Consider the following 23,309-nt stretch of genomic DNA (forward strand, 5'->3'; position numbering starts at 1 on the left):
ATTAATTAAAAAAACAAAAAAAACTAAATACATTTTTACTATATTTTGTTAAAAACATCAGAATTAATTGTCTTAATTGAAATAGTCTTTGAATTTTGTTTTTAAAATGTTAAAAATAGCTTTTAATAATGTATTCTGAAACAGTTTAAAATAATCAGAGAACTGACTAACACTGACCCTACACAACTATGTGGCACAATTAAGTCATTTTTTTTTTAAAGCGAAAGAGGTCATTTCAACAGGTACAGCATCCTATGTCATATCTACATGTAATAAGATTTGTAACAAGGCAAACCGTTTGTAAATTGGTCGAAAATCGAGCAAGTTATGGTAATTTAATTAGTACATGTACCATTGACATCAATGTAATGATTGAGGCTAGATGTCCGAGGTAAGATGGCTACAACGTTGCTACACTGGAGAATGATTGGTCATATGAAAAATGCTCACAGCCAATCAGAAAGGAGGGGCCGTCTAAGCATACCCGCCCCCAAAGTGCCAAAAAGAAACATGACAGCGCGAGGAGAGATGCCAGGAGTACAAAGTGGAGAATCAGCGCGCAATAACAGTTTTTATGCGCACGGATTTTTGGCACTAATGTGACGCCATAAATAACTTTCAATGCTCAAATCAAAATGATAACGCTAATGTTAGCTATTGGAAATTTGCGTGGTAGCAATAAATAGCCACCAGCTTGATAGTTAGCAGTTCCACACTGACATGACCAAAAGTACTGTATAAAACAGGGGTCGGCAACCCGCGGCTCCGGAGCCGCATGCGGCTCTTTGGTCACTCTGATGCGGCTCAGCAGCTTACTTGCTGAACCCCCCAATTTTCCCGTGAGATTTCCGGATTTCAGTGCCTCTCGCAGAAAACTCCCGGGATTAATATTCACCGATTATCACCCTTACAGCTATAATAAGGGCGTGCCTTGATGGTACAACATTTGGCGCCCTCTACAATCTGTATTAACAGCGTGCCAGCCCAACACTTGTTATACAACATACATCTTCTGCTTGCACACGTACGTGACAGCAAGGCATACTTGGTCAACAGCCACACAGGTTACACTGACGGTGGTCATATAAAACAACTTTAACACTCTTACTAATAATGCGCCACACTTTGAACCAAAACCAAACAAGAATGACAAACACATTTCGGGAGAACATCTGCACCTTAACACAACAGGACAAATACCCAGAATCCCATGCAGCCTTGACTCTTCCGGGCTACATTATACACCCCTGCTACAACCAAACCCCGCCCCCACCCCAACCCTCTGTGCGTCGGTTGGGGTTTGGTAGCGGGGGTGTATAATGTAGCCCGGAAGAGTTAGGGCTGCATGGGATTCTGGGTATTTGTCCTGTTGTGTTTATGTTGTGTTACGGTGCAGATGTTCTCCCGAAATTTGTTTGTCATTCTTGTTTGGTGTGGGTTCACAGTGTGGCGCATTATTAGTAAGAGTGTTAAAAGTTTTTTTTTTATACAGCCACCGTCAGTGTGACCTGTGTGGTTGTTGACCAAGTATGCTTGGCTGTCACCTACGTGAGCAAGCAGAAGCCCCATACAACATGTGGCTGATCAGGCACGCTGGCTGTAGTGGGTTCTATATGCTGTACCTTCACGGCACGCTTGACGCTGACAAGCGCCATTCATTTAAAACCCGCGTGCCGCACCAGCTTTCAAATCCCACATAAAGGCGTGGGCAGAGTGTCTGAGACCCCTGGATTATACATAGCACAAAGCAAAAAAAAAAACTTTGTATGCAGTGTTATTTCATTTAAAATTCCAAAAAATGTTTGCGTCTCCCATAGTTTTCTATAATTTGTGAAACTGGTCAAAATGGCTCTTTGACTGGTAAAGGTTGCCGACCCCTGGTATAAAGAAAAAACAATGTGATGACTGCAAACCGCAAATCTAAAATCAAATATGTGGGCTCCTACTCCGGAAACATCAGTCATACTGAATCATTGCGGTATTATCGTGACAGTAGTTTGTGACCATTTCAACGCTATGCGCTGGTCCTCATGGGATATGTGGTCTTCCTTAATAATAATAATAATAACTGGGATTTATATAGCGCTTTTCTAAGTACTGTTGCGTTTTGGACCAGTTGTTCCTCCCAGGGAATTCAAGTCTCAATTCGCTCCCAAGTTCTTTCCGACACTTAAAGCTGAGTTGAAAAACCACCAGAGACAGAATAGGTATTTTGTTGTATATATTCTCAAAGCTTTGACAACATACATTTTAGATTGAGACCAGTCTAACCCTAGAACCTTCTATCCCGCACACCCAAAATGGTCTCCCTTCCCAACGCCAAAAAACTCTCTTCCCTTCCACCTCCCTAGCCATAACAAAAGCACAACGTCTCCCTAGCCATAATACATTCCAAAGAACTCAAGGTTAACACACACAGTTTGCTTGCTGACAGAGCATCAAGAGAAGAAGTGGAAAAGACGAGCTGTTTTCAAATATGACAAAGAAATGGAAGAAGTACAACTTAAATTCGGATATATGTAAATATCTGCCTCCGACAGTACCCAAAGTCGCTTTACATGTAGAACCCATCATTCACACCTGGTGGTGGTAAGCTACTTTCATAGCCACAGCTGCCCTGGGGTAGACTGACGGAAGCGTGGCTGCAATTTGCGCCAACGGCCCCTCCGACCACCACCTATCATTCATCATTCAATTCACCGGTGTGAGTGGCACCGGGGGCAAAGGGTGAAGTGTCCCGCCCAAGGACACAACGGCAGCGATTTTTTGGATGGTAAGAGGCGGGGAGCGAACCTGCAACCCTCAGGTTTCTGGCACGGTTGCTCTACCCACTACGCCTTGCTGGTCCTCATTGGAAATGATCCACTAGCGCCGCCAAAATCAACCAGAACTGAAAGTTCCTAAGTGGTAGCTTTAAAAGGTTACCGTATTTTCCGCACTATAAGGCGCACCGGATTATTAGCCGCACCTTCAATGAATTACATATTTCATAACTTTGTCCACCAATAAGCCGCCCCGGACTATAAGCCGCGCCTACGCTGCGCTAAAGGGAATGTCAAAAAAACAGTCGGATAGTTCAGTCAAACTTTAATAATATATTGAAAACCAGCGTTCTAACAACTCTGTCCCAAAATGTACAAATGTGCAATCCCAAACATAGTAAAATTCAAAATGGTGTAGAGCAATAGCAACATAATGTTGCTCGAACGTTAATGTCACAACACACAAAATAAACATAGCGCTCACTTTCTGAAGTTATTCTTCATTCGTAAATCCTTCGAATTCTTCGTCTTCGGTGTCCGAATTGAAAAGTTGCGCAAGCGTGGGATCCAAAATGGCCGGTTCCGTCTCGTCGAAGTCATCGGAGTCAGTGTCACTGTTGTTGTCCAGTAGTTCTGTGAATCCTGCCTTCCGGAAAGCTCGGACCACAGTTGTGACCGAAATATCTGCCCAGGCATTTACGATCCACTGGCAAATGTTGGCGTATGTCGTCCGGCGCTGTCTGCCCGTCTTAGTGAAGGTGTGTTCGCCTTCGGTCATCCATTGTTCCCACGCCGTTCGCAGTCGTGATTTGAATGCCCTGTTGACACCAATATCCAGCGGTTGGAGTTCTTTGGTTAATCCACCCGGAATGACGGCGAGTGTTGTATTTGTGTGCTTCACTTGTTTTTTGACACCATCTGTGATGTGGGCGCGCATAGTCGTATATCAACATGGACGGAGCTGTGTGAAAAAAGCCACCCGGCCTCTTCGCGTAAACTTCCCTTAACCACTCGCTCATCTTTTCTTCATCCATCCCTTCGAGTTAGCTTTTATGATGACGCCGGCTGGAAAGGTCTCTTTTGGCAAGGTCTTCCTTTTGAATATCACCATGGGAGGAAGTTTCTGGCCATTAGCATGGCAAGCTAGAACCACAGTGAAGGACGACTTCTCATTCCCTGTGGTGCGAATATTCACCGTACGTGCTCCCGTTGTATCAACAGTGCGGTTCACAGGAATATCAAAAGTCAGTGGAACCTCGTCCATGTTGATAATGTTCTCTGGCCGGATCTTTTTTTCCGCTATCTTGTTTTTACAATATGCACGGAAAGTAGCCAGCTTTTCTTTAAAGTCGTTAGGCAGTTGCTGTGAAATAGTAGGCCGTGTGCGGATGGAGAGATTGCGTCTTTTCATAAACCGGAAACACCAAGAAGCACCACCTTTAAAATCATCCAGGTGAAGTTCGCTTGCTAGCGTTGTTGCCTTCATTGGAATAGTGATGGTGCTGACACTTCTGCTTGCTGCTCTCTGCTCAACAACCCACTGTTCGAGTTCGTCCTCCAACAGTTGCCATCTTGCTTTGTTCCCTCGGAAACTCTGTTTTGTCTTCTTTACCTGGCGCAGGTCATCTTCTTGCTTCCTCCACCTACGCGCCATTGATTCATTTATGTTATATTCTCTTGCTGCTGCTCTATTTCCGTGTTCTTCGGCATGACTTATTGCCTTAAGTTTAAATTCTGCGTTATAAGCGTGTCGCTTAGTAGGAGCCATTTTGTAGTCTGGTCTTTACAGATGTAAACACACAAAGGAAATGAAACGAAATATCCGCGCGCTTCTTTTTCTTCCGGGGGCGGGTGGTAGCTTACAGTAGAAGAAGAAGCGCTTCCTGTTCTATGGGGGCGGGTGCTTACCTTGGCGGTTGCTTGCGTAGAAGAAGAAGCGCTTCCTGTTCTACCGGGAAAAAAGATGGCGGCTGTTTACCGAAGTTGCGAGATCGAAACTTTATGAAAATGAATCGTAATAAAGCGCACCGGGTTATAAGGCGCACTGTCAGCTTTTGAGAAAATTTGTGGTTTTTAGGTGCGCCTTATAGTGCGGAAAATACGGTAATTACAATGAATTTTAAGGACTTCCTCTGCTGGTTGACTTGTTTACTGTTTTTTTTTGTGAGCAAGAAGACACATCATCACAACATTCATCACTTTTATTTTGTTTAGTTTGTGTTCTTCGGTCATCACAAGTCACATTTAAACAACTTAAAAAAAAAAAATTGCAACTAGAAGTTTCCTTACTGGATGCTAACAGCTAAGAGTCATTTTCAGCCCTAAACGCCACCGAGCAGCGCAGCTTTGCTGCCTCTGCACCGTCCTTGAACGCAAACAGGAAGTACATGACCTTCCTGACTTTAGCCAGCTCCGCGATCCTCTCGCCAAACTCTTGCATGTCGGCTTCCAGACACTTCAGTCGCGACTCGTCGGGGTCGCCGGCGTTGCGCCAAAACGTTCCAATGGGCTCCAGAAGCTGCCGGGTCATGAGGTGGGTGAGGTCGGGGGTCCAGTGCTGCGAGATGCCCGTGATGGTGACTCGGCCGTGGCCGCCGATGGACACGTTCCAGCGGGAGAAGATCAACTCCTGGTTGTGGAAGTCCAGCCTGTAGACGGCCTCATGGGGAAGAAGCAGACGCTCACCGTCCTGACGCTTCTGACCGGACCTCTGCAGAGATGACACACGGAGACGCATCTTCTGCAGAAGACCACCAAACAGTCATCAGTCTGGGACAATCCCTTTGACCTCATAACACAAATGACATTACATGTCAAGCAGTGACGTGCGGTGAGGTTGATGGCTGGTGAGGCACTGACTTCATCACAGTCAGATTTACAAACATATGAACCCTAAAGAGTATCTTATTCACCATTTGATTGGCAGCAGTTAACGGGTTATGTTTAAAAGCTCATACCAGCATTCTTCCCTGCTTGGCACTCAGCATCAAGGCTTGGAATTGGGGGTTAAATCACCAAAAATTATTCCCGTGCCGCTGCTGCCCACTGCTCCCCTCACCTCCCAGGGGGTGATCAAGGGGATGGGTCAAATGCAGAGGACACATTTCATTACACCTAGTGTGTGTGTGACAATCATTGGTACTTTAACTTAACTTTAACTTTACACATACAAACTGTAGCACACAAAAAAGCACATTTAATAAAAAAAAACGTTATTATGGTCTTACCTTTACTAAATGAAGTCCATGCGCCGCAACTAAAGCCCTCACTTAAACTTTCCACGTGCAAGATTGAATCTATTTAAAAAAGTGTAACCGAGGGTTTATAAATGTCGCCTATACTCAGGCCCGGCCCTAACCAATCTGGCGCCCTAGGCAAGATTTTAGGTGGCGCCCCCCCACATCGGCAGTGAAGTGTATATACTCACAAGAACCCGAATAGCTTTGTCTTTGACCTTTTTTTTTTACTTACAACTATACCTAATATATAAAGGGGTGGAAAAGTGACTATTACCTGCAGGGCAAACATTAGCTAACCAGAAGGCAATAACAATGTAAACAAAAAACAGCTGCTTAAAAGATCTAATACAAATGTCCCTGAGGAATGTAAGGTGGGAGTACTGTAATTACCTAACGTTACATTATTATTTTCCATAACAATTTAGCCCCCTCCACAATATTAACCCGACGTTAAAACAGAACTAGCTATTTATTGATTAGCAATTGCCGAATCATGTAACATTAGCTTAATGCTAAAAAGCCAGGTTACTATCACATTCTGTAACAGACAAATAATTTCATGTAGGCTAACGTTACCTACCTGCTACCTCTGTCTTTTCTCGTTTCTCCTCTTCTTTTCTCTTTTTTCTTCCCTGGGCACCTGACAGTTTTGGCCGTTTTGACATCTTGTGTTGATTTTTTGATGTGGTGACGTCCAAAAAGAGTCATGATACGGGAAGGGAGGGGGCGCACCGTGCTGGGGGGGGGGAATGTTGTAACAAATAATATTTCTATTAAATAGGCTTTACTTTGCATTTTAATTAACGTGGGATTATTTTTTGTATTTAGAAATAATAGTACCTACTTTTTTTTTTTTTTTTTTTCCTCCAACATTTGTGGCACTGGCGTGGCGCCCCCTGATGGACGGCGCCCTTAGCATTTGCCTATACGGCCTATGCCACGGGCCGGCCCTGCCTATGCTGTATGAAACTACAAAATAACAAACACGGAGGCTCCAGTTTACACGAGGACCACTTTATTTACCTTCTTTCAAAAACCTCCGCTCCACTCCGTGACTCTCACTTCCACTCTTGGCACCTTCAAAATAAGAGCTCAAGGCATATACTGTATAACAGCGCATAACAGGAACTTAACATCACAAAGAGGAAAGCCCATAAAAATAGGTTACAAAAGTTATTTAATAAGAAGCCAAAAAGTGCAAAAACAATAATGTTCGTGTTGGAGGAGTTGTGAATTAGGTACACCTGCAGACTGCAGGTGTACCTAATTCACCAATGTACCTACCGTATTTTCCGCACCATAAGGCGCCCTGGGTTATAAGCCGCGCCTTCAATGAACGGCATATTTCAAAACTTTGTCCACCAATAAGCCGCCCCGTGTTATAAGCCGCATCTAACTGCGCTAAAGGAATGTCAAAAAAACAGTCAGATAGGTCAGTCAAACTTTAATAATATATTAAAAACCAGCGTTCTAACAACTCTGTTCACTCCCAAAATGTACGCAAATGTGCAATCACAAACATACGTATATCAACATGGACAGAGCTGCGTGAAAAAAGCCACCCAGCCTCTTCGCGTAAACTTAAACTTACCTTAACCACTCGCTCATCTTTTCTTCATCCATCCCTTCGAGTTAGCTTTTATGATGACGCCGGCTGGAAAGGTCTCTTTTGGCAAGGTCTTCCTTTTGAATATCACCATGGGTGGAAGTTTCTGGCCATTAGCATGGCAAGCTAGAACCACAGTGAAGGATGACTTCTCATTCCCTGTGGTGCGAATATTCACCGTACGTGCTCCCGTTGTATCCACAGTGCGGTTCACAGGAATATCAGTTGCTGTGAAATAGTAATCCGTGTGCGGATGGAGAGATTGCGTCTTTTCATGAACCGGATCCCTGACGCTTAGTAGGAGCCATTTTGTGGGCTTTACAGATGTAAACACACAAAGGAAATGAAACATACGGTGATATCCGCGCACTTTTTCTTCTTCTACGCGGGCGGGTGGTTGCTTACAGTAGAAGAAGAAGCGCTTCCTGTTCTATGGGGGCGGGTGCTTACCTTGGCGGTTGCTTGCGTAGAAGAAGAAGCGCTTCCTGTTCTACCGGGAAAAAAGATGGCGGCTGTTTACCGAAGTTGCGAGACCGAAACTTTATGAAAATGAATCTTAATATTTATCCATATATAAAGCGCACCGGGTTAAAAGCCGCACTGTCAGCTTTTGAGTAAATTTGTGGTTTTTACGTGCGGCTAATAGTGCGGAAAATACGGTAATTAGGTACACCTGCAGAGTGCAGGTGTACCTAATGTTGTGGCCCTGCAGTCATTCACAACTCCTCCAACACGAACATTATTGTTTTTGCACATTTTGGCTTCTTATGAAATAACTTTTTTTAAATAGATTCAATCTTGCACGTGGAAAGTTTAAGTGTGGGCTTTAGTTGATACAACAATTCTACGGCGGGGGTGCAGGAGGCGAGCCTCAGCCGGTGCGTCTCTTTTGCAGCCGTTTTATGATCGCTCAGCACAAGAAATACGTTCCACACATACAGTTGTTGACAAAATACACTGTACATTATATACCTCAGCTAACTAAACTATGGAAATGTATAATATAATTCATGTAGCAATACGGTCTCACTGCACAGCAGGCCAGCAGTTAGCCGAGTCCGGAATCAATGTTTGAGGCACTGAGTGACGTGCCTCGACTGGCTGCTGTTCACCGCACCACCGTCTCTTCTCAGTATTTGAACGGCAAATGTGAAAATTCAGCGTTTTTGAATAAAAATAATCTAAAACTGGTGAAGTTAAATGGAAAATAACTTAACAATTTAATTTTTTTTTTTTCTTTTTACATCTAGTGACTGCACATCACTGATGTCAAGTAAATTAAAAGTGCATCAACAGCATCCAAGGTCCAAAATGCAATCTTCACCTTTTGTACGCTAATATTTTAGTGGAATGCTCACCTCAGTCAGCGCTGTGTCCTCCTTAAACTCCAGCACCATGGTGCTGGATGGAGCTTCGGCCTGATCCATGTCCCGCTTGGAGCTTGTAGTCCCCGGTCAAGGAGAGGGCGCCCTGGTCTCCCTGGATGTTATGATGGAGCGTTGTTGGAGCTTCTGCTTTTTGTCCCTTTTGCCCTCTCCTATCTATGGCTCCGCCCCCTTCCCTTTTCCACAACTATTTCCATCACAGTACATCAGTTGCGTTCCTCCCCATGGCAAGCGCCCACACAGCGGTGCCTGCAGGCAACAGTGCTTTGGAGACATTGATTGACCTTCACAGTGACAAAGCTCATCAATGTGTGCTGCAGTGAGGCCGTTGAAGTGATGACGTCATCACAAACAGAAGTAGCGGCCGAGTCTTTTTCTGTGGAAGTGTAATGGAGGGGAGAAATGTGTGCGTTTGCTAGGCAACATGAGGCACTGATGACGTACAGGAGGGAACTCTGGAAGTCTCCCGAGGACTTCTGGGAGCGCCGCTGCTCAATGGATGACTTCTCTATTTATATCTGTGCGTGTATGCACTCCAGTGAACATGTTGCTGTGTCAGGAGGGAGCGCTGTGCAGGATATGGTCGGATGACGTCTCCATGTTAGAAAGGCGGTGGTGCAAGTTAAAGATAGAACGTAGAATAAATGTGATCGTGTGCTTGTCGCTTTGTTCTTTTGTTACTCCTTTTTAGTTTGTTTTTTCCCCCCACAAAATTCTTGCTTCAACTGAACATTGTTTGAAATTTAAGATCCCGCAGTCTTAAAAACATCTTGATATCAAACAAGCCTTACGAGAGCTGCAAAACCCTGTTGAGTAAACTTGTACTGGTGGGCAGAGGTGGGTAGTAACGCGCTACATTTACTCCGTTACATCTACTTGAGTAACTTTTAGGATAAATTGTACTTCTAAGAGTAGTTTTAATGCAACATACTTTTACTTAAGTATATTTATAGAGAAGGAACGCTACTTTTACTCCGCTACTTTTATCTACATTCAGCTCGCTACTCGCTACTAATTTTTTATCGATCTGTTAATGCACGCTTTGTTTGTTTTGGTCTGTCAGACAGACCTTCAAAGTGCCTGCCTTACTGGTGACGTTTCACTTCGTTCCACCAATCAGATGCAGTCACTGGTGACGTTGGACCAATCAAACAGAGCCAGGCGGTCACATGACCTGACTTAAACAAGTTGAAAAACTTATTCGGGTGTTACCATTTAGTGGTCAATTGTACGGAATATGTACTGTACTGTGCAATCTACTAATAAAAGTTCCAATCAATCAATCAAAAGTGTGACGGAAAAAGATACTTTTTTATTTCAACCGTACATCCCGTCAAAAGCCTAAAGACTTGACCGCACATGAGGACGTTCCTGTCTTCACAATAAAAGTGCCGCTCCATCGCGCCTGCGCTTTCAAAACGAGAGTCTCCGAAAGCCAGCGCAAACAAGCTAGCAAGCTACGGAGTTTGACGCCAATATATTTCTTGTAAAGTGTATAAAAACGAATATGGAAGCTGGACAAATAAGATGCCAAAAACCCACCACTTTCATGTGGTATTAGACAGAAAGGAGGAACTTTTCTTCTCCTCCATTTGAAAACGTGGACGTTATCATCACGACTGTCTGATTACAATCAACGCAAGTCATCGGAATCAGGTAATACACCAACTTATATTCTTGTCTTCATGAAAGAAAGGAATCTATATGTTAAACATGCATGTATATTCATTAAAACACCTTTAACATGTAAACAAAAACAGCAAAATAAATAAATATAAATTATATACTGTATATATCAATGTGTATATATATATATATATATATATATATATATATATATATATATATATATATATGATATGAGTGTGTATGTTACTCATCAGTTACTCAGTACTTGAGTAGTTTTTTCACAACATACTTTTTACTTTTACTCAAGTAAATATTTGGGTGACTACTCCTTACTTGTACTTGAGTAATAAATCTCTAAAGTAACAGTACTCTTACTTGAGTACAATTTCTGGCTACTCTACCCACCTCTGCTGGTGGGTCCCAAAAGGACTTACAGAACAGAAATAAATAGAAAGACTGAGAATAAACCATCAAGTCAAGAACAAACTAAGCATTTTTTGTTGTCATAGTTGTCTAAATAAATAGAGCTACATGATAAAATGTACACGTTACATTTTACTGATGGAATGGAAAATAGTTACAATGCAATTAACCATAATAATAAAAATATAATTTCTCTGTTATCCAACAATTCATGTGTACACCTTTTGTGTATGTAAATAATGTAAAACTGCATTATAGCAGTTCTCTATGCATTCTTAATATTAAAGTTTGAGCGTCAAATACATGTTTATGTTCCATTTCCATTATTTCCTGTTAAATAAATACTAAACATTTTTATTGAATAAACTTAGTAATTGTGAAAAATATAGACAATTGTAAAACAAATATGTGCTGTGGAACCACTAATGGTACCTCTACCATAAGCTAGCCAACAGCCCCTTTAAGGCAATGCAATACAATGTATTGTATATTCAAAATTAATCATTACTTGTTAATTTCTTAATCTTTTTTATGTGGTTTACTAATATTTTCTTTTCTAAGTATGTATACAGTCATTTTTCTTTATCGCTGTTAATGACCATGGTAAATTAATTTCTGCAAAGTAGGAATTATTCATTATAAATCAAATCTTTTCATTGAACGTAACAAACTTGTTTGCGACCTTATACATATATATTTTAACAACATTATAAGTGCCCTCTAGACTTGAATTAACACCCACAATGTCACATGTACATCTTTAATCCAATATAGTAATGCTTCCTGAGGCTGAGCCAATCGGTGACTGCGATACTGAGCAGCGTGCTCTGATTTGGTCTTATGTCATACTTGCCAACCTTGAGACCTCCGATTTCGGGGGGTGGGGGGTGTGGTTAAGATATATATATATATATATAAGAAATACTTGACTTTCAGTGAATTCTAGCTATATATATATATATATATATATATATATATATATATAAATAAATAAATAAAATAAATACTTGAATTTCAGTGTTCATTTATTTACACACATACACACACACAACACTCATCTACTCATTGTTGAGTTAAGGGTTGAATTGTCCATCCTTGTTCTATTCTCTGTCACTATTTCAGAACACACACATTATACAAATATACATTATAAAATCAATAAGAAAACGGGAGCTCTAATTTGGGAGTCTGAATTAGGATCAGAAGTTCCTATATAAACATTGCGTACTCACGTCGCCTTTTTGTATTGATTACTGCAGCTGTGCACTGGATTCATTCACAAATACAAAGTACAACTCACAAACACTTTAGAGTTAGGCTCCACCATCAGAATGTGTACTTAAACTTATAAAGATCACATGGATATTATTCAGTGAGTTGATTCACCAAAACTAACCTGTTAACAGGAGGAAAAAGCACACAGGACGTTTCAATTGTTCACAGACTGGTCGCGCTCATCACAATGACAAGACAGTTCCGGTCTTCAAGTGATAGCATTCAATCGGGAAGAAACGCCCTACTGCCCCCTACTGACCAATGTGAATACTGATAAATGTGTAATGACAGCTCCAAAAACGAATTCAAACCACAAAATAAAATAAATAAATCAACACAAAAATGTGACACATTATGGGTGGGTCACATATGCATGTACAGTAGATGGCAGTATTGTCCTGTTTAAAAGTGTCACAACATTGCTGTTTACGGCAGACGAACTGCTTTATGGTAGACGGAAACTTGACTGCTGTTGTTGTGTGTTGTTACCGCGCTGGGAGGACGTTAATGAAACTGCCTAACAATAAACCCACATAAGAAACCAAGAACTCGCCCTCGATCAGTAGCTGTTTATATTGTGGGAAAACAGACGTGTGAACAGGCTGTCAACACGTCACTCAGGTCCGCATGGAGCTGGAGGGGGCGTGGCCTCCAGCTCCGCCTGAATTTCGGGAGATTTTCGGGAGAAAATTTGTCCCGGGAGGTTTTCGGGAGAGGCGCTGAATTTCGGGAGTCTCCCGGAAAATCCGGGAGGGTTGGCAAGTATGTCTTATGTAGTGGTCAATACTACTTACTATTGATATTTTTTTGTTAATTTAGCCATTTAATGTGTTTAATTTAGACCAGAAATATGTTGAATATGCTCAAAAATCTATAACTTCAAAACACAATGAGGGATGACTGTATATAATTTCATACCTATACAAAGTTATTTGCCAGTGTCCTTGTTTCAACTGCATTCTTATCTTTGTCTTCTTAATAATAATAATAATAACTGGGATTTATATAGCGCTTTTCTAAGTACCCAAAGTCGCTTTACATGTAGAACCCATCAATCATTCACACCTGGTGGTGGTAAGCTACTTTCATAGCCACAGCTGCCCTGGGGTAGTCTTGCCGTCTTTTGTCGACAACAATGGAATGTCCCGGCTCTTTGTCTATACTGGCTTAGGCACGCAGCTTTATATCTGTGGTTGACTCACTGTCTATTGCTGCTCATAGGGTGACGTACCGTATTTTCCGGACCATAGAGCGCACCGGATTATAAGGCGCACTGCCGATGAATGGTCTGTTTTTGATCTTTTTTCGTATATAAGCCAGACCGGATTATAGGGCGCATTAAAGGAGTCATATTATTTTTTGCTAAATGTAAAACACTTCCTTGTGGTCTACATAACATGTAATGGTGGTTCTTTAGTCAAAATGTTGCATAGATTGCAGAGGTGGGTAGAGTAGCCAGAAATTGTACTCAAGTAAGAGTACAGTTACTTTAGAGATTTATTACTCAAGTAAAAGTAAGGAGTAGTCACCCAAATATTTACTTGAGTAAAAGTAAAAAGTATGTTGTGAAAAAACTACTCAAGTACTGAGTAACTGATGAGTAACATACACACACATATCATATATATACATATATACACACAAACATATATACATATATATATATATATATATATATAAACACACACACACACATATATATATATATATATATATATACATACACACACATATATATATATATTGATATATACAGTATATAATTTATATTTATTTATTTTGCCGTTTTTGTTTGCATGTTAAGGGTGTTTTAATGAATATACATGCATGTTTAACACATATATATTCCTTTCTTTCATGAAGACAAGAATATAAGTTGGTGTATTACCTGATTCTGATGACTTGCATTGATTGTAATCAGACAGTAGTGATGATAACGTCCACGTTTTCAAATAGAGGAGAAAAAAAGTTCCTCCTTTCTGTCTAATACCACATGAAAGTGGTTGGTTTTTGGCATCTTATTTGTCCAGCTTCCATATTCGTTTTTATACACTTTACAAGAAATACATTGGCGGCAAACTCCGTAGCTTGCTAGCTTGTTTGCGCTGGCTTTCGGAGACTCTTATTTTGAAAGCGCAGGCGCGATGGAGCGGCACTTTTATTGTGAAGACAGGAACTGTGCAGTCAGTCTTTAGGCTTTTGACGGGATGTACGGTTGAAATGGAAAATGGTCTTTTTTCCTTCACACTTTTGATTGATTGGAACTTTTATTAGTAGATTGCACAGTACAGTACATATTCCGTACAAATGACCACTAAATGGTAACACCCGAATAAGTTTTTCAACTTGTTTCAGTCAGGTCATGTGACCACCTGGCTCTGTTTGATTGGTCCAACGTCACCAGTGACTGCATCTGATTGGTGGAACGGAGTGAACGTCACCAGTGACTGTATTTGTTGAAACACAGGCACTATGAAGGTCTGTCTGACAGACCAAAACAAACAAAGCGTGCATTAACAGATCGATCAAAATTAGTAGCGAGTAGCGAGCTGAATGTAGATAAAAGTAGCGGAGTAAAAGTAGCGTTCCTTCTCTATAAATATACTCAAGTAAAAGTAAAAGTATGTTGCATTAAAACTACTCTTAGAAGTACAATTTATCCCAAAAGTTACTCAAGTAGATGTAACGGAGTAAATGTAGCGCGTTACTACCCACCTCTGATAGATTTTTTTTCAGATCATCTTCAAGGCGCTTTCTAACAGTCTCTTCCGGATGTGGGCGGTCTTATTTACGTGGCTCACCTTCGGCAGAGTCTTCTCCCCATCGTTTTTGTTGTAGCGTGCAAGGACGGGAGTGGAAAGAAGTGTCAAAAGATGGAGATAACTGTTTTAATGACATTCAGACTTTACTTAAATCAACAACAAAGCAGCATCTCCTTATACGGAAACAACCACACCGGAAATGTGTCCCGTGAAAAAACCATCCGACCGGAACTCTCTCAACTAAAGTTCCTTGGCTGAATAATGTAAACTCACTTCACCGGTATGTTTTAGCGCTTTCATGGCGAGTTTACTGACAGATATAAGTAAGAACTTTACACTACTTTATATTAGAAATGGCAACAGTGGAGGATAAATGTCCCATAACAAGAAGATAGCGAAAAAGAAGACTACAGAGGTGGACACTTGCAATTTTTCAGGATTTATGCAGATCCCAAATACAGATCAGCAGGTACCAGAAGGTAAGAAAATTGCTTTTGCATAATATTGCGAAACAAAACGCCAGATAATGTCTTACCTTATACACACACCATAATAATACTCCTATGTTGCAGTACAGTTCAATCCATCAAGCGGTGTGGTTTCATAGCTTACCAAAGTTGTACTAAAACATTTTGATAGATTTTTGAGTGCCATGTGTAATGTTCTATATTTTCAAGGGAACATACAGGTAAAAGCCAGTAAATTAGAATATTTTGAAAAACTTGATTTATTTCAGTAATTGCATTCAAAAGGTGTAACTTGTACATTATATTTATTCTTTGCACACAGACTGATGCATTCAAATGTTTATTTCATTTAATTTTGATGATTTGAAGTGGCAACAAATGAAAATCCCAAATTCCGTGTGTCACAAAATTAGAATATTACTTAAGGCTAATACAAAAAAGGGATTTTTAGAAATGTTGGCCAACTGAAAAGTATGAAAATGAAAAATATGAGCATGTACAATACTCAATACTTGGTTGGAGCTCCTTTTGCCTCAATTACTGCGTTAATGCGGCGTGGCATGGAGTCGATGAGTTTCTGGCACTGCTCAGGTGTTATGAGAGCCCAGGTTGCTCTGATAGTGGCCTTCAACTCTTCTGCGTTTTTGGGTCTGGCATTCTGCATCTTCCTTTTCACAATACCCCACAGATTTTCTATGGGGCTAAGGTCAGGGGAGTTGGCGGGCCAATTTAGAACAGAAATACCATGGTCCGTAAACCAGGCACGGGTAGATTTTGCGCTGTGTGCAGGCGCCAAGTCCTGTTGGAACTTGAAATCTCCATCTCCATAGAGCAGGTCAGCAGCAGGAAGCATGAAGTGCTCTAAAACTTGCTGGTAGACGGCTGCGTTGACCCTGGATCTCAGGAAACAGAGTGGACCGACACCAGCAGATGACATGGCACCCCAAACCATCACTGATGGTGGAAACTTTACACTAGACTTCAGGCAACGTGGATCCTGTGCCTCTCCTGTCTTCCTCCAGACTCTGGGACCTCGATTTCCAAAGGAAATGCAAAATTTGCATGGTTGGGTGATGGTTTGGGGTGCCATGTCATCTGCTGGTGTCGGTCCACTCTGTTTCCTGAGATCCAGGGTCAACGCAGCCGTCTACCATAATAACATGTTGGTGTTGTTTACTTGAGTCATATTGCCATCATAGTGCAGCCTACATGTATCTCTTTATGTATGACTGCCATCTACTGGTCACACTTATCATTTCACCATGTACCAAATAAAATGGCTTCGAGGTCGGTAAGCAAAACCAGAATTATTACGTACATTAGGCACACCGGATTATAAGGCGCACTGTTGAGTTTTGAGAAGAAGAAAAAAGGATTTTAAGTGCGCCCTATAGTCCGGAAAGTGCGGTGCTATCGCATAGCCGTAAACTCGAAAACCATGAATAATACATAAATGCAGTTTTGTGTGTGTGAGTGCAGCCCTCGTTTACACAACAATAACAACTATCTGACTTAGACTTAGACAAACTTTAATGATCCACAAGGGAAATTGTTTGTTGATAATAGCGTGATGACACTTTGTTGTTTTTCAACATGACCACAGCAGTGTAACTTTCTTGTTTGGTGATCTCCGTGACCACCCCCCAAGGTCATTCCTGACTGCAAGGACCAGGACTGGGACACCAATGCCCCAGACGCCCACACCGGGATCTTCCACTTCTCCTTCTGGAGGTTTGGCGAGTGGGTGGATGTGGTTATTGACGACCGGCTGCCCACTGTGAAGGGAAAGCTGCTCTACTGTCACTCAAACGATGCTAACGAGTTCTGGAGCGCACTGGCGGAGAAGGCCTACGCCAAGTAAGTACTTCTTCATTCTAACCAATCATCTGTGGAGTGTTGACAAATGTGGTCGATCTAGTCGTCAAGCGTGAACTAGGATGCAGGTTATGGTGTTCTCCAGGTTGGCCGGGAGCTACGAGGCGCTGGATGGGGGCAACACGGCCGACGCCCTGACGGACTTCACTGGCGGCCTGTCGGAGCCGATAAATCTGATAGGAACTGGTGTGAGGACAGACGAGGTGAAACGTGGCAACTTGTTTGAGAGAGTCCTCAAAGTCCACAGCAGGGGAGGCCTCATCAGCAGTGCTGTCAAGGTGAGCTCAGAAATTGTACTCAAGTAAGAGTACTGTTACTTTAGAGATTTATTACTCAAGTAAAAGTAAGGAGTAGTCACCCAAATATTTACTTGAGTAAAAGTAAAAAAACTACTCAAGTACTGAGTAACTGATGAGTAACCTGTTCGTTTAATGATGACGGCAACAAATAATGCACAAAAACATAAAAATAGCAATGAGCAAATTCAGAGCCAGGAATATCTCTTAAGCAACTTAAACAATAATATATATTAAATAATAATACATAGTAGTCGAACCTCGGATTCAGGAGGAACAGTGTGGTTTTCGTCCTGGTCGTGGAACTGTGAACCAGCTCTATACTCTCGGCAGGGTCCTTGAGGGTGCATGGGAGTTTGCCCAACCAGTCTACATGTGTTTTGTGGACTTGGAGAAGGCATTCGACCGTGTCCCTCGGGAAGTCCTGTGGGGAGTGCTCAGAGAGTATGGGGTATCGGACTGTCTGATTGTGGCAGTCCGCTCCCTGTATGATCAGTGTCAGAGCTTGGTCCGCATTGCCGGTAGTAAGTCGGACACGTTTCCAGTGAGGGTTGGACTCCGCCAAGGCTGCCCTTTGTCACCCATTCTGTTCATAACTTTTATGGACAGAATTTCTAGGCGCAGTCAAGGCGTTGAGGGGATCTGGTTTGGTGGCTGCAGGATTAGGTCTCTGCTTTTTGCAGATGATGTGGTCCTGATGGCTTCATCTGGCCAGGATCTTCAGCTCTCACTGGATCGGTTCGCAGCTGAGTGTGAAGCGACTGGGATGAGAATCAGCACCTCCAAGTCCGAGTCCATGGTTCTCGCCCGGAAAAGGGTGGAGTGCCATCTCCGGGTTGGGGAGGAGATCTTGCCCCAAGTGGAGGAGTTCAAGTACCTCGGAGTCTTGTTCACGAGTGAGGGAAGAGTGAATCGTGAGATCGACAGGCGGATCGGTGCGGCGTCTTCAGTAATGCGGACGCTGTATCGGTCCGTTGTGGTGAAGAAGGAGCTGAGCCGGAAGGCAAAGCTCTCAATTTACCGGTCGATCTACGTTCCCATCCTCACCTATGGTCATGAGCTTTGGGTTATGACCGAAAGGACAAGATCACGGGTACAAGCGGCCCAAATGAGTTTCCTCCGCCGGGTGGCGGGGCTCTCCCTTAGAGATAGGGTGAGAAGCTCTGCCATCCGGGAGGAGCTCAAAGTAAAGCCGCTGCTCCTCCACATGGAGAGGAGCCAGATGAGGTGGTTCGGGCATCTGGTCAGGATGCCACCCGAACGCCTCCCTAGGGAGGTGTTTAGGGCATGTCCGACCGGTAGGAGGCCGCGGGGAAGACCCAGGACACGTTGGGAAGACTATGTCTCCCGGCTGGCCTGGGAACGCCTCGGGGTCCCACAGGAAGAGCTGGACGAAGTGGCTGGGGAGAGGGAAGTCTGGGCTTCCCTGCTTAGGCTGCTGCCCCCGCGACCCGACCTCGGATAAGCGGAAGAAGATGGATGGATGGATGGAAATAATAATACATTCAAATTTTAAAAATTAAGGCAAATTTAGCCACAATAAATTAACAGCACCATAGGCTCAGTAGGCATTGATTGATTGATTGAAACTTGTATTAGTAGGTTGCACAGTGAAGTCCATATTCCGTACAATTGACCACTAAATGGTAACACCCCAATACGTTTTTCAACTTGTTTAAGTCGGGGTCCACGTGTGACGGTCATGTGACCGCCTGGCTCTGTTTGATTGGTCCAACGTCACCAGTGTCTGCATCTGATTGGTGGAACGGAGTCTAACGTCACCAGTGACTGTATTTGATTGGTGAAACGCAGGCATGCGTAGATCCTACTTTGAAGGTCTGTCTGACAGACCAAAACAAACAAAGCGTGCATTAACAGATGGATAAAAATCAGTAGCGAGTAGCGAGCTGAACGTAGATAAATGGAGCGGAGTTAAAGTAGCGTTTCTTCTCTATAAATATACCGTGCTTGCCAACCTTGAGACCTCCGATTTCGGGAGGTGGGGGGGTGGAGTGGGCGTGGTCGGGGGTGGGGCGGGGTGTGGGTGGGGGGGCGTTAAGAGGGGAGGAGTATATTTACAGCTAGAATTCACCAAGTGAAGTATTTCATATATATATATATATATACAGAGGTGGGTAGAGTAGCCAGAAATTGTACTCAAGTAAGAGTACTGTTACTTTAGAGATTTATTACTCAAGTAAAAGTAAGGAGTAGTCACCCAAATATTTACTTGAGTAAAAGTAAAAAGTATGTTGTGAAAAAACTACTCAAGTACTGAGTAACTGATGAGTAACACACACACACACACACACACACACACATATATATATATATATATATATATATATATATATATATATATATATATATATATATATATATATATATACATATACATTGATATATACAGTATATAATTTATATGTATTTATTTAGCTGTTTTTGTTTACATGTTAAAGGTGTTTTAATGAATATACATGCATGTTTAACACATATAGATTCCTTTCTTTCATGAAGACAAGAATATAAGTTGGTGTATTACCTGATTCTGATGACTTGCATTGATTGTAATCAGACAGTAGTGATGATAACGTCCACGTTTTCAAATGGAGGAGAAGAAAAGTTCCTCCTTTCTGTCTAATACCACATGAAAGTGGTGGGTTTTTGGCATCTTATTTGTCCAGCTTCCATATTCGTTTTTATACGCTTTACAAGAAATATATTGGCGTCAAACTCCTTAGCTTGCTAGCTTGTTTGCGCTGGCTTTCGGAGACTCTTATTTTGAAAGCGCAGGCGCGATGGAGCAGCACTTTTATTGTGAAGACAGGAACTGTGCAGTCAGTCTTTAGGCTTTTGACGGGGTGTACGGTTGAAATAAAAAGTATCTTTTTTCCTTCACACTTTTGATTGATTGATTGGAACTTTTATTATTAGATTGCACAGTACAGTACATATTCCGTACAATTGACCACTAAATGGTAACACCCCAATAAGTTTTTCAACTTGTTTAAGTCAGGTCATGTGACCACCTGGCTCTGTTTGATTGGTCCAACGTCACCAGTGACTGCATCTGATTGGTGGAACGGAGTGAACGTCACCAGTGACTGTATTTGTTGAAACGCAGGCACTATGAAGGTCTGTCTGACAGACCAAAACAAACAAAGCGTGCATTAACAGATCGATCAAAATTAGTAGCGAGTAGCGAGCTGAATGTAGATAAAAGTATCGGAGTAAAAGTAGCGTTCCTTCTCTATAAATATACTTAAGTAAAAGTAAAAGTATGTTGCATTAAAACTACTCTTAGAAGTACAATTTATCCCAAAAGTTACTCAAGTAGATGTAACGGAGTAAATGTAGCGCGTTACTACCCACCTCTGCATATATATAAATATATATATATATATATATATATATATATATATATATATATATATATATATATATATATATATATATATATATATATATAAAGAAATACTTGACTTAGTAAATTCTAGCTATATATATATATATATATCAGGCATGTGATTTTTCCGTCTAAAGTCGGAATTCCGTCTTTTTTAATCTCGGGAAGAAAAAAAAAAAAATTATCTCCCGTTTTTCCGACCCTAAATCAAATGGTGCTGTCTTTGTTAATTTTAGCATGTTAAATTGGTGAAAAACCAGGAGCTTCTGGGGGCGTCGCGCCCCCCCCCCTTCGTCCCCTCAGACCCCCGGAAATCTTTTCAGTCTTTTTCATTGTGGTCAAATCACATGCCTGATATATATATATATATATATATATATATATAAAAATACACTGCACTCTCTAAAAGCCCTAGATGTTATTGTCACATATGCATGTACAGTAGATGGCAGTATTGTCCTGTTTAAGAGTGTCACAACATTGCTGTTTACGGCAGACGAACTGCTTTACGGTAGACGAAAACGTGACTGCTGTTGTTGTGTGTTGTTGCCGCGCTGGGAGGACGTTAAGGAAACTGCCTAACAATAAACCCACATAAGAAACCAAGAACTCGTAATGAGAATGTTTTGTGGTACCCTTTATTTTGCAACGTATCGAAATACATTTTGGTACCGGTACCAAAATATTCGTATTGAGACAACCCTACATCATATATACATTGGTCACTTGCAATTGTTGACCATCATATTGAGTGATGATGAGAGTGGGCGGAGCCAACTCTGTTGTTGTTGTCATAGGTGAGCAGTGTCACCGAAATGGAGTTCAAATTACCCAGCGGCCTGGTCAAGGGCCACGCCTACGCTGTGACGGATGTGCGTGAGGTGAGCCTTGGTCGTGGCATGATGTCCTCCTCCTCCTCCAAGGGGGTAAAAATCACATTGATCCGCGTGAGGAACCCCTGGGGGAAGGGCGAGTGGAACGGACCTTGGAGTGACGGGTGAGCTTCAAATCTGGAACAGAACGCCTTTACTGCGCCTCCAACGGACACGTTTTGCTCAAATGGACTGCCGTGCTCGCTCAAGGTCCGAGTGTCTCACTGTGTTTGCAGTTCTCCTGAGTGGAAACAAGTCAGCAAGAGCGAGTGGGAGAAATTGGGTGTCACCGTGCAGGACGACGGTGAGTTCTGGTGAGTCGCTGTTTGCCGTTTCCTGTTCTCGCCCCTTGTTGGCGGACATGTTTACACCCCCTCCTCTTGTCTTCCTCCAGGATGACCTTTGATGACTTCACCGACAACTTCACAGACGTCATCTTGTGTCGCCTCATCAACACCTCCTATATGAGCATTCACAAGACCTGGGAGGAGGAGGTGGTGCGCGGCTCCTGGCAGCACCACGATGAGCCGATGAAGAACCGAGCGGGGGGCTGCACCAATAACAAGGGCTCTTTCTTCCAGAACCCTCAGGTGCTCACCACTACCAACTTAGTCTGCAACATATTCAGAGTCATTCACAGGATTTGTCTCCTGTTTTTATCCAAATACTTCCAAACTTGGAGGACATATACAGGTAAAAGCCAGTAAATTAGAATATTTTGAAAAACTTGATTTATTTCAGTAATTGCATTCAAAAGGTGTAACTTGTACATTATATTTATTCATTGCACACAGACTGATGCATTCAAATGTTTATTTCATTTAATTTTGATGATTTGAAGTGGCAACAAATGAAAATCCAAAATTCCGTGTGTCACAAAATTAGAATATTACTTAAGGCTAATACAAAAAAGGGATTTTTAGAAATGTTGGCCAACTGAAAAGTATGAAAATGAAAAATATGAGCATGTACAATACTCAATACTTGTTTGGAGCTCCTTTTGCCTCAATTACTGCATTAATGCGGCGTGGCATGGAGTCGAAGAGTTTCTGGCACTGCTCAGGTGTTATGAGAGCCCAGGTTGCTCTGATAGTGGCCTTCAACTCTTCTGCGTTTTTGGGTCTGGCATTCTGCATCTTCCTTTTCACAATACCCCACAGATTTTCTATGGGGCTAAGGTAAGGGGAGTTGGCGGGCCAATTTAGAACAGAAATACCATGGTCCGTAAACCAGGCACGGGTAGATTTTGCGCTGTGTGCAGGCGCCAAGTCCTGTTGGAACTTGAAATCTCCATCTCCATAGAGCAGGTCAG

The 23,309-nt window shown here is 42.1% G+C and overlaps 2 protein-coding genes across 2 annotated transcripts in view; one reads left to right on the forward strand and one right to left on the reverse strand.

Moving 5' to 3' along the window:
* LOC133614370 (calpain-5-like) overlaps positions 1-23,309 on the forward strand; it is a 62,266-nt gene that overhangs the window by 23,433 nt on the left and 15,524 nt on the right. Inside the window, exons 4-8 of the mRNA XM_061972270.1 lie at positions 17,197-17,405; positions 17,509-17,701; positions 21,923-22,122; positions 22,234-22,311; positions 22,392-22,587. Coding sequence (XP_061828254.1) covers positions 17,197-17,405; positions 17,509-17,701; positions 21,923-22,122; positions 22,234-22,311; positions 22,392-22,587 — 876 coding nt within the window. The remainder of the gene's footprint in view (positions 1-17,196; positions 17,406-17,508; positions 17,702-21,922; positions 22,123-22,233; positions 22,312-22,391; positions 22,588-23,309) is intronic.
* On the reverse strand, positions 4,949-9,104 carry ompa (olfactory marker protein a). Its single transcript, XM_061972283.1, has 2 exons — positions 8,966-9,104; positions 4,949-5,502 (listed from the first exon to the last, which is right to left on the reverse strand). Exons 1-2 carry the CDS (start codon positions 9,032-9,034, stop codon positions 5,065-5,067), a joined length of 507 nt encoding a protein of 168 aa, XP_061828267.1. The 5' UTR covers positions 9,035-9,104; the 3' UTR covers positions 4,949-5,064.

The sequence above is a fragment of the Nerophis lumbriciformis genome, linkage group LG17 (assembly GCF_033978685.3).
Source record: "Nerophis lumbriciformis linkage group LG17, RoL_Nlum_v2.1, whole genome shotgun sequence".
In the NCBI taxonomy this organism is placed as follows: domain Eukaryota; kingdom Metazoa; phylum Chordata; class Actinopteri; order Syngnathiformes; family Syngnathidae; genus Nerophis; species Nerophis lumbriciformis.